This window comes from Perca fluviatilis, chromosome 20 (genome assembly GCF_010015445.1).
Source record: "Perca fluviatilis chromosome 20, GENO_Pfluv_1.0, whole genome shotgun sequence".
NCBI lineage: Eukaryota > Metazoa > Chordata > Actinopteri > Perciformes > Percidae > Perca > Perca fluviatilis.
In genome coordinates, this window is record NC_053131.1 from 35278577 (window position 1) to 35290953 (window position 12377).

Here is a 12377-nt window from a genome sequence, read left to right on the forward strand (position 1 = left end):
TCCAGCCGGAGGAGATGAAGGCGTGAATGAGTCTTTCAGCAGCGGGGGTGTGAGAGGGTCTGATTTGGCGGCGTTGTGAGGTGGAAAGAAGGAGGTTTTAATGACTTGACGGATGTGAGGCTCAAGGGAGAGGGTGGAATCAAAGATAACGCCAAGGTTGCGGGCCTGGGGAGATGGGGAGACAATGGTGCCGTCGATGGTGAGAGTGGGGTTATTGGTTTTGCTGAGTGTGGATTTGAAGGAATTCTGTTTTGTCGCTGTTGAGTTTGAGGAAGTTGTGTTGCATCCAGGTTTTAATAGCTGACAGACAGGAGTTGATGTGGGAGAGGGGAGGATTGTGGGGGGATTTGGTGCTGAGGTAGATCTGGGTGTCGTCAGCATAGCAGTGGAAGTCCAGGTTGAAGTGGCGGAGTATCTGACCAAGAGGGAGGATGTAGATGATGAAGAGGAGGGGGCCAAGTACGGAGCCTTGGGGAACACCTTGAGTGACTGTGGCTGTGGCAGAGGTGTGGTTGTGGAGACAGATGAAATGGGATCTGTTGGAAAGGTAGGAGTGGAGCCAGCTGAGTGCAGTACCGTCGATACCGAGGTCTTTGAGTCTGGTGAGCAGGATGTTATGGCTCACAGTATCGAAGGCTGCACTCAGGTCGAGGAGGATGAGGATGTTGAGGGAACCGGTGTCAGCAAAGGTGAGGAGGTCGTTGAGGACTTTGAGGAGAGCGGTTGTCTGTGCTGGTGTAGGGGCGAAAACCAGATTGGAGAGGTCGAATAGGTTATTGGCAAGAAGATGGGTTTGTAGTTGTGGGAGGCAATCGCGTTCCAGGGTTTTAGACAGAAAGGGGAGGTTGGATATTGGGCGGAAGTTGGTGAGAGAGGAGGGATCCAGACCAGGTTTTTGGGATTGGGGTGACAGCGGCAGTTTTGAAAGCAGAGGGCTGTTATCCAAGGGACAGTGAGAAGTTGAAGAGGTTAGTGAGGTAGGGGCATAGGACCGGGAGGCAGGACTTCAGAAGTGGAGTAGGGAGGGGGTCAAGGGAGCAGGTAGTGGGTTTGGAAGAGCTGATGAGTTTGGAGATTTCAGGAGGAGTGACTGGGTTAAACTGGGAGAGGAGGAAGTGTGGAGGAGGGGTCGGGAGGTCTGGGGGGATGGGAGAGAGGAGGGTCCAAGGTAGGTGCTGGAGTAGATCCTGGAAGGTCAGATACAGGGGATAGGGATTTGTAAATGAGATTGATTTTTTCAGTGAAAAAGTGGAGGAATGAGTTGCAGAGATCCGGAGTAGAGGTAAAGGCTGTTGGTCCGAGGCTTTATGAGGTTGTTCAATGTGGAGAAAGAGGGTTTTCGGGTTTTGGCAGGGTCGTGGTGGGATGGTGGAGAGGTAGGCAGATTTGGCAGCAATGAGGGCATCTTTGTAGGCGATGAGATGGGATTTATAGGCTTCATGATGGACTGTGAGGGATGATTTCTTTGTCAGACGTTCAAGTTGGCGGCCAGTTTGTTTCATTTTCGGAGTGCAGGTGTGTACCAGGGTGAAGAGGTGTTAAAAGTGACGAGTTTTGTTTTGAGGGGGCGGGTGTTGGAGGGGAGGTAGACAAGGTGGAGTTGAGGTGGTCTGTGAGGTCATCGGGGTGGAGGGTTGAGTCCAGGTGGAGAGCAGGTCAGAGAGATGGTGGGGATTGATAGATTTGAGGTTGCGGAAGGTGATTTCTCTGAGGAGGCGGGGGCGGGGGTTGGAGAAGGGATGGTGAACCGTATCAGTTTGTGATCAGAGAGGGGAAAGAGGCATGGATGGAGGTCGAGCACTGGTTGGTTGGTGGAGCAGACCAGGTCGAGGATGTGACCTTTTTCATGGGTGGGGAATGTTACATGTTGGGTGAGAGAGAAGTTATCCAGTAAAATTTTGAATTCTGATGAGAGCTTGCATGTGGGGGAGTCCATGTGGATGTTTAAGTCACCGAGTAGCAGCAGACGTGGAGAGAGAGATGAGGCTAGTGTGAGGATAGTGTGAGTATATGTGTGTATGTGTGTGTGTATGTGTGTGTATGTGTGTGTGTGTCTGTGTATATATGTATATTTGTGTGTGTGTGGGTGTGTGGGGTGTGTGTGTGTGTGTGTTGTTGTGTGTGTGTGTATGTATGCGTTGTGTGTGTGTGTGTGTGTGTGTGTGTGTGTGTGTGTGTGTGTGTGTGTGTGCATGCATGTATGCACGTCTGTGTGTGAGAGAGAGTTTGTGTAAATCTGTAAACAAACAATGATAATTTTAGTGGTGAAAAAAGCGCACCTTACTTTTGCCAGTTATATTATGGAGCAGTGTGTGTGTGTGTGTGTGTATATGTGTGTGTGTGTGTGTATATGTGTGTATGTGTGTGTGTATGTGTGTGTATGTGTGTGTGTGTCTGTGTATATATGTATATTTGTGTGTGTGTGGGTGTGTGTGTGGGTGTGTGTGTGTGTGTGTATGTATGCGTGTGTGTGTGTATGTATGCGTGTGTCTGTGTGTGTGTGTGTGTGTGTGTGTGTGTGTGTGTGTGCATGCATGTATGCACGTCTGTGTGTGAGAGAGAGTTTGTGTAAATCTGTAAACAAACTTTTTAGTGGTGAAAAAAGCGCACCTTACTTTTGCCAGTTATATTATGGAGCAGTGTGTGTGTGTGTGTGTGTGTATGTGTGTGCATGCATGCGTGTCTGTGTGTGAGAGAGAGTTTGTGTTAATCTGGGTGAAAAAAGGGCTTCTTTTGAACGATGCATTTCATGTGTCTTTGAAGACGTGCTTGAATAAAAACATTGTCTCCTGCATTTGTTGTTAACAAAAACAACTATTAGCGTGTTCATGCACCTGGCTATAGAGAAGGAGAAAGACCTGGAGCAAAGAGAAGGAGCCTTTATCTTCCAGCCAACTGCAGGACTCATCTGAAGGGGACACAAGTTTCTGGAGTCTGACAAAATGGTCACTGGTGTCCTCCAACTCTGTGAGTGCCTCTAACCCTTCCTCTGAAAGTGGAGAGGACACTGAAGATCCTGTCCATCCTAACCTTGAATGGACAGTGAAGAATTGGCAAGTCTGGTCTCCATCTAATACTGAGACGCTGCGCAACATTCAAGCACCGACCGGCATGATGCCAGAGCCCACGAGATATGTCATATCAAGAATCCATGATGTGGCATCCTCTTTCGACCTTTTCTTCACTCCTGACATGATCAGCTGATTCAGGAAATGACAAACCTACACGGGAGGTGTTCAATCTCAGGATGGAGTGATGTAGATGCTCAAGAGATTTTAACATACATGGGACTTCACACTTGGCTGGTGTGTACCAGTCCAAAGGGGAATCCACCCGGAGCCTGTGAGATGTCCATAGTGGGAGACCAGTCTTCAGGGCATCCATGTCCCACAAACGATTTGAAATGATAAGCGCCAGTTTACAGCAAATGCAGGAGACAATGTTTTTATTCAAGCACGTCTTCAAAGACACATGAAATGCATCCTTCAAAAGATGCCTTTTTTCAGCCCTAAAATGATCATTGCTTGCTTACAGATTCACGCAAACTCACACACACACACACACACACACACACACACACACAGAGCTCCATAATATAACTATAATTTCATGCATCGGCCTAAAAGGGCAAAATGGTTGAATCTGGTGAAATACTGTAAAAATGTCAAATATGACTAATTTTCTTCCAAATGAAATGCTGACATTACAGAATGCATGGTTTTATACTGTAAAGGCAGTGAGATCAAAACATATGGTTATAATGAAAGTCAATGGGGCCATTTTTGCCTCGAAGGTGTCCAAAGGGAGTATCTGGAACTACATAAAAAATACTAATGCAATCAAATAAGTTTTGTTGCTTATCTTTGACATATCCAAGCCTCTAATCCCCACCAAAGCCCCATTCCCCTATGATTTATTTTATGGAAAATAATTAATGTTTTGTTGGGTTTTTCATAAGTAATTGTTACTTCAAAGATTTAAAACTGGCATTTAAAGGGTTAAAATCCAGAAAATGATTAAATGTTTGGTAGTTTTGAGCAATTCAGAAGTTGTTTAAGTGATTTATGAAAAAAATGCAGAAACAAATATTGATATATGATGATTTAATATCGGTTTTTTGGACATGTACATTTTTGCCTCGAAGGTGTCCAAAGGGAGTATCTGGAACTATGTAAAAAATACTAATGCAATCAAATTAATTTTGTTGCTTATCTTTGACATATCCAAGCCTCTAATCACCACCAAAGCCCCATCTACATATTATTCATTATATGGAAAAAAAATCATTTTTTGTGTTTTTTGTAATAAAAAATGAAATACTTCAAATACATAAACTGGCATTTAAAGGGTTAAAATCCTGAAAATGATTGAATGTTTGGTAGTTTTGATTAGGTTACAAGTTAAGTGATTTATGAAAAAAAGCAGAAAAAAATATTGATATATGATGATTTAATAACAGTTTTTGTGTGCGTGAACATTTTTGCCTCGAAGGTGTCGAGAGTAAGTTTTTTTAAGGAGGGCATGAGGGTTAATTTAAAGTTTGAAAGATGTAAATTAATGTTTGAGCGTCATCAGAGAATAAACAAAAAGTTAATTTAGTTTATAATTATTCTTCTTTGTGTTTTGACTGACAGGAGAGAGAAGCATATATACGGCTGATTGGTCAGAGAGATAAAAGTGAATATTCAACTGTGCTTGTGTTTTCGGCGTCCGTCTGATGACAGAAAATTCATCACGGCACTTGAAACAAATCTTAAATAAACCAGAAGTCAGAGCAGTCTTTGAAATCCTCCGAAGGATCAAACTCATATCCTGATATATCCTGATATTAAACTACTAAAACTGCGTTTAAATGTCATCTTTTATCACAAAAGATAAATACTTATACGCTAAAAAAGTGCATATTTTACTTGCTAACGGAGGCTAAAGTTAAAGCTAGTTTCTAAGACTTAAGTTAAACTTTAAACTATCTTTAAAAGTTAAAGGGTTGTGTGCTTATACGTTAAATAATATCCTGTTAAACTCTCTAAAACACAGAAATAAAAACCAAAACGGAGGCAGCTAAAGATAAAGCTAGATGCCGAGATTTTAGTTAAACTTAAACTTCAGCTAAGTTTAGTTAAAGCTCAAACTGGTTTGAAACCACAAAAACAAATACTTATCCATTAAAAAACTGCATATTTAACTCAACAAATAAAGCAACAAAAAAAGGTGGCGAGAACGTGACAAAAAAGTTGACAAAGGCGGCAAAAAAGGCGGCAAAAAGGCGGCAACAAAGCAATATAAGAAGTATATCATCTGATTTAAACACTAACAAACAGAATCTTCATCCCTCTTCAGGTTTTATTACAAGAACAAATACACATTCATTCATAATTCATCCAGTTTCTTAATCAGACACAACTTATGAATCGTCATCTGCTGTAACTCTGCTAATAAATGCTAACAAATGCAAAAGCCGCCCCGAAGGACTGAAACAAAGCATGAAAGAACATTTGAGACTTAAACCAACAAATAGAGAGATCAAAGCTCATTTACATGAAAACCTCCACAGATGTATTCTGGGATAGAAGAAGGAAATTTTCTGAGGTGTTTACATTTCAAAAAAGGCCACAAGAAGTTAGAGAGGAAATGCTGTAAACATATTCTTTGTAAATCTTTACAATCATTCTCTGAAAGAAGCAAGCAGGCCTGTAAATGTGCTTCCTTTGGTCCAGACTAGGTTTGGTATGAATATGATTTAGGAGTTAAGACTGAAGTTGGATTGAGACTCATTCAGTTGGTGTTGAAAGTCAGAAGATAGCTCTTTATCAACAGCATTACCAACGGACGGAAACATCATTAACAAAGTGCAAATTAACACAGCTTGAGAGGAACTTTTGAATTTACGTCGGAAGAAAACATCTTGTACAGTTACTGAGTTTTAGTGACAATTAAAACCCAAATTATTTTCATGAACATCAAGTATTCCTCAGACACAAATTATACTTTTGGGGCCCTATTTTAACGATCTCAAACACAAGTATCAAACGTGAAACGCAAGTAGCTTTGTGGGTGGATCTCGGGCACTGTTGCTATTATACTGCCGGGATAAATGACTCTTGTGCCCGATGCAAATCTAAAATAGGTTGGTCTGAAGTAGCTAGGTGTGGTTTGGGCGTAACGTGAAATAAACCAATGAGAGCGTCATCTCACATTCCCTTTAAGAGCATGCGCGCTTTTTCCATGGCGGATTGCTATTATGATGATGGATTTGCCTGGCGCATGCCAGCGGGAGCTGTCCAGGATGCGGCAAAGTAATAAATGCCCGTCTTGACCGGGTGGCGATGTTGCTGCGGCCTCTCGGGCACATCTCCTGAAGTCTGGAGAGGATTGCTGCAGCCATGGAGCGTGGGCCTCCAAACGCACCACCTGCTCCTGTTGTGCCCCTTCCTCCTCCTCCCACTCCATCTCCGTTCACCCGTGCATTGCCACTCCTGGACCAGATCCCACCGGAGTGTCCAATCCCGCCGTAGTTCAAGATTACATCTCCTTAAGTCCTCTAATATTTACTCATTTATGTCATCAACACATCCATGATTCATGGAAATGTTGTGTAAAACACAACAAGCCACAAAGAATGCTGGGTTTTGAGGACTGTACTGTAAAGTGCCTCCTGACCAATCCAAACACCTGAAGCGCATTTTCAGTAATATTTTTCCTTGTAATTATGTATGGTTTGCAAAATGGGAACTGCTGCATCCGTATAGATGAGAGAAGCAAAGTGTATGCGCGTAATTAGAAAAAGATCCTGAACTGCAAACAAGTAGAGAGTACTCAATGAATCCCCCCATCCTGGAGTACACTAACTTTAAAAGTTAAAAAGAAAGACCACAAACACATCACAGTAACTTTATGCTTTTATTGTGAAAAGAGACATGTTTTGTTTTGAGTTCTCAAAACAAAACATGACACAAGTCAACAGCATTTCTACAATTTCATGATCACAGCTTCCATCTTTAAAGGACTGGAAGAAAAAGTTTACCATGTTCACGAGGAATCTGTTTAATCATTCTGAATTATTCTAAACAAAGTTAATTCATTTGTTTATAACACCAACCTCAAATATTTCTGTAAGTGTGATCATGTACAGACTCAACTGATCAACAGTGAGAAACAGGAGGAGCCTCCCGTCCTATACAGGACACAGAGACACTGAGGAGCCAGACCAGAACCCAAACCCAGGATAAAGAAGCTGAGTGAATGTGGTGTTGAAGGTGTAGAGGTGGATCAGTGAGTCAGAGGAGACTGTGTAGAAGGACAGAGAGCCAGCAGGACAGTCCACATACACTGCTACTCTACCAGAGACAGAGGAGGAGGAAATGTATGTTTCTCTGTTATTGTGCCAGACATAGTAACTACCATCATAAGATTCCAGACTCCAGGACTGATCATTACATGCAAACCTACAGTCATCACTGTTTCCTCTCCTCTTGATTCCTCTGTAACACACTGCTACAGAAACCCCTCCTCCTCTCATCTCAACCTCCCAGTAACAGCGACCAGTCAGACCATCTCTACACAGCAGCTGAAGACAGTCAAACCTCTCTGGATTATCAGGATATGACTGATCCTCCTTCACATGTGTCACCGTCCTGTTGTTGTCAGACAGTTTGAGTTTTCTGTTCACTGTGTTTGTGTCGAGTGTGAGTTCACAGGAATCTGATCGGAGAGAACAAAACACAACACAGCTGCAGTTATTAACCTATCAGCACTTTGATGATGACATCAGAGGGTTGAATGAGTGATGTCACAGTTTGATGAATGAAATTAAAAACACACTTACACTTCCTCAGACCTGGTGTCAACCATCTGACTCCAGCAGGCTCCACCCTGAAAGGAGGAGGAGGGGGGTAGTTTTATTTCATAGTACGCACCACAACTGTCCACCCTCTAAAGCTGTTTACTGCTCCAGAAATCAGCTGTTCTTATAATAGGGTATTTGATGTGTATGAGTGTGTTCCTAGTGTACTTTATCATATCATAATGACCAGGTCATGAGAATATTACTGAAACTACAGGTTGTTGTTTTATAGGATGGAGATGTCCATCTCTAGTTCCTGATAAACTGATCTATAGGCTGCTATATGAACGCTGTGTTATTCAACCAAAGCTGCATGAAAATAAAAGCCCTACAGAGGGAAATGAATGAGATATGTCATAGAGTATAAATAACACTGTGGGCCTAATTTACTAACACTAGCGCAGTTTGCGCTGCGTCTGTTTATGCGAGTTCGCTAATAGCTCACGCTATGCTTCCACATGTTGCATAGTATTTATCAACCCTGACACCCATCAGGCAATCAGCGTCTTTCTCCGCCCACTATACCGTAAATTGCGCTATAGCAAAGCGGTACTTGTGCTATGATATGACTGAGTGCAGACTGTGATATTCCCACTGCTGATGCTATGACTGTTTGAAATGATCCTGATGCCAATATTTGTAATGTAGCGAGGAGTTTAACAACTGCTGGAAGGGGATGTGAACGCTGAGTGGGAGATTCAATTTCATCTTTGATTTCTTCCAGTAACTCTAATATTGCATGGCTGCTTGATCCGTAACGCTAAATGATGTTGTGTTCACTGACAAAGTGTGATTCTTGTGTTAAAAATATTTTCAGATTCGCCTATGTCTTCGTCTTGCTCAAATTACTGTTGCCATTTCACCAGCGGCATAAAGGTCTACGAGGAAACTCGATTGCGGCTGGTTTAGACCTGCTTTTAAGAGGCGGAGAATTTTCCCCGCAGAATAGAGGCGCGCTCTTACTGACAGTCTTTGTAAATACCACGGAATATATAATTAGGTGCACTTTGCGCTTATCCTCCCACCTTTTCGGGTGGAACTCCCCCTTTCCCCACAACCCTCCCACGAACGCATATTGAAAGCGCAACTTGTCTCTTCTCGCTCATGTGGCAGACAATCTGCAATTTTACCCAAGTGCGCCCTGTTTGTAAATAGCCCGCATCGGTTACGTCCGTCTTTGCGACCAATTAGCGCCTGGAAACAGACGCAAACGGCTTGATAAATCTAGCCCTGTGTGCCTATTATGTTTGGACAATTATGAATTCATGAATTAGACGTTTTACAAAGTTTATGACATTGCCCTGACTTAACAACTGGAGAAACAGCTTGACTTTAAAGGGAGTCTGGGAATTTCTTCCCTGGGATCAAACCTTTTACTGTTTAGGCTATTGTTACATTTTACGTGTTTACAATCCAAGTCTTTTTCATAGAATAAATGTTACATAATGATGACATCAACTGAAACAGACATTATGACACTAATTTGTGCTTGCAATATAAAACAACTTGGCGAGAGAGAGAGAGAGAGAGAGAGAGAGAGAGGCAGAGTGCTCAACCTGGAATACACTGTAACAGGATCTAAAACTGTCCAATTTGATCCCACTAGGGGATTTTAAACTCATTTTAAGGCTACTGGAAAAAACATATTGTTCTTGTTTTTAGTACTTTAGTGTTTTAAGTCTACTTGGCACTTTAGTCAGTGTATAGTATAGTATCTGTTTGTCTGTAACTGATGTTGTGTATTGTCCTTAACAGGTCTCCCTTGAGAATGAGACCTGTGTCTCAATGAGATTACCTGTATAAACAAAGGTTAACTAAAAAAATAAAGAGAGAGACAAAGAGAGCTGATGGTGAGCATGTACGGAGATGTGAATAACCTGATTTCTCTGTGTTTCATGTAGCCTAAACATCATATCCTGAATATGATCAAAAACAGGATAATCCTCATAACTGGAATATTCATGTCCATGTAAACAAATATGATACAAACAACATGCTAGATCCGCGTGTTCAGTGATAGCAGCATCCATAGCAACCAGCAGTTTATCTACAGCAGTGGCAGGCCGTGTATTTTACACTTGGGCCTTCAGTACTATTCTACAGCAATTAAATCACCTTTGAATAACCTCACCATGACACTAGGACATTACCGTGTGGAATAATGTGATTTAACACAAGGCTCAACATCTAGAGACACCTAATACACTACTGCAGAGACATGAACACACGCTGACTGAAGCATCACTTTCACGCAGTATGACAGGATGCTGCATCACATATAGTCAAAATGAATGACATTACCAAAGAAACCAAAACAAACCCACAACAACCGGTCATATTTACTCATATGGTGACCACAAAGCAATCAAAAACACAAATAACACAATCAGCGATCAACAGGCCTCCCCACAAATTCCAGCCAAGCAGCAGGGGCTTAACGCACATGTCACGACGCACACACAAAGGCACAGTGGCCACTGACTCTTCAAATCTTTAAAACCTAAAGCAAGCAGTAATAGCTAGTAAAGTCATTTCACTAAAATGCTGAAAAATCCATTAAACTTACCAAAAGCTGCTCATGTGAAAAAAAGTACATTTGTAAACAAACTTGCAGCGTATACAATATATAAAATACGTATGAAGTTAATAAATATATATACTGTATTTATTTTAGAAATGAATATATAGGCCTTTAATTATAAAAAGAATATAATTTTCTGATTCTGACAATTTCTTGGCCAGCAGAGAAGGCCTTACTGGCCCTGATGGCCCACCTCTGATCTACAGATCGAGTCATAATGAATATTCTGATAATAGTGGATGGCTTGTGGGTGAAATAACGTATAAATAATGAGGAAAATATAACTGAACATATTAGAGAGCAGAACAGACAATGTGCGTATTTATACATTGTTATCATTAGATGAGTGTCTCATAGAAAAAAATATACGCACAGTGCGTACAGGATTACAGCTGCCGGCGCCACTGCCACACTATCATTTACAGAGACCCAACAATTCCCCCAAGAGCAAGCATTTCGTGCAAGAGTGGACCTTTCTCTGTAGATAAACATCAACATTACATCACTCTCACACACATATATTGTGTTTGCACCGCATGGACTAGGAAAGAGCGTTTTGAGGGACTTTTTTTAACTTATAGTCTGTACTCTCCAAGCACAAGAGGAACTTAGAGAAATAATTGGTCCAGACTTCAGTGTACGTCTCTGATCGATCACATGAGCCATGCAGCACAGGTAACTGACATTTTCAACAGCTAACTAGTCTGCCGAAAGAGTAGATTAATGCTTCATCCACACACCCTTCTCACAGCGTACAAAGCACATTGCTTTGTGCCAAGCTAGGCTAAACCTGTCATGGACCTTTCTGTTGAGTTGAAACTGATTTGATCCGAGGAAAGAGGGAAAACAAGGATGTTTCTGAAAACCATGGATAGTTCATTTAACATACAGAGATGTGTCCAAACTACATCAATTATTAACAAAAGGGAGTTATCATTTTATATCCTGGAGATATTCTCCTTTAAAACTTCCTACACAAATATCAGTGTTTGTACTTGAGAGTGTCCAGTCTCCAGAGAGGATCCTCCAGTCCCGCTGACAGTAGCTTCACTCCTGAGTCTCCTGGATGATTGTAGCTCAGGTCCAGCTCTCTCAGATGGGAGGGGTTGGAGCTCAGAGCTGAGACTAGAGAAGAACAGCCTTCCTCTGAGATCAGACAGCCTGACAGACTGCAAACACACAGAACACCACACAGGAACTCTCTCTGAACACATGGAGCCATGTGTTTGTTTTATGTTTGTTTGTTGTCCAGGTACATTTTGGTCCAGATTTAGAATACATGTTTAAAATCATCTGTATTTAATTATTCAACAACAAAAGCAAATGATTAAAAATCCTCATGGAAAGTAACTCTGATGCTCGAAACTACTGCTGAAGTTTATCATATCAATAGACAAAAAGCTACATGTCAGCTGTTTATCAACTAAAGTTAATCAGAGTTTAAATGGTCATCAGTTGAATGGGTTAATGAATCCTGACCTGAGAGTCTCCAGTGTGCAGTGTGGACTCTTCAGTCCAACAGAGATTAGCTTCCCTCCTGAATCCTGCAGGTTGTTGTTACTCATGTCCAGCTGTCTCAGTCTAAAGGACTGGGAGCTGAGAACTGAGGACAGAGCTTCACAGCTTCTCTCTGACAGATTACAACCACTCAGTCTGGAGAGACAATATGAAGCAAACAAGGTATTTGTATTTAACTCTTCTTGAAAGATAGAGTATTGATTGATGAATTTATGGGCAATTTAAATTTAATAAAGCCCAAAGTTTAGAGAAATATCATATTAGACAAATCTGGACTGGAAAGAGTCTGGACTTTTGGTGATACAGTATATGAAATCCCTTCTCAGCATGTTTAAGTATCTGCTGCTCTACTCTAAACAAGTTGGAAACATGCTAACTAATCATGACTGAATTAAGCAATAATACACAAGAGGGTTTGATTTAACGTCATTATTG

At 41.6% G+C, this 12377-nt stretch overlaps 1 protein-coding gene across 1 annotated transcript; it reads right to left on the reverse strand.

Annotated features, from left to right (window-relative positions):
- Nucleotides 1–6955: 6955 nt before the first annotated feature.
- Nucleotides 6956–12079, reverse strand: LOC120548685 (neoverrucotoxin subunit alpha-like). The gene is made up of 3 exons (XM_039785090.1): nt 11420–12079; nt 7826–7872; nt 6956–7701 (listed from the first exon to the last, which is right to left on the reverse strand). The coding sequence occupies exons 1-3, from the start codon at nt 11644–11646 to the stop codon at nt 7175–7177; spliced, it is 801 nt and encodes a 266-aa protein (XP_039641024.1). The 5' UTR covers nt 11647–12079; the 3' UTR covers nt 6956–7174.
- Between the last annotated feature and the right edge of the window lie 298 nt (nt 12080–12377).

What these genes read in the sequence shown, in the direction of transcription:
- LOC120548685 (XM_039785090.1), bottom strand. Translation starts at nt 11,646, where the DNA reads ATGGCTCCATGTGTTCAGAGAGAGTTCCTGTGTGGTGTTCTGTGTGTT. An exon ending in TGGAGACTGGACACTCTCAA is followed by an intron (nt 7,873 to 11,419) that starts GTACAAACACTG and finishes TCCTCCTTTCAG; the next exon opens with GGTGGAGCCTGCTGGAGTCA. An exon ending in GACACCAGGTCTGAGGAAGT is followed by an intron (nt 7,702 to 7,825) that starts GTAAGTGTGTTT and finishes CTCTCCGATCAG; the next exon opens with ATTCCTGTGAACTCACACTC.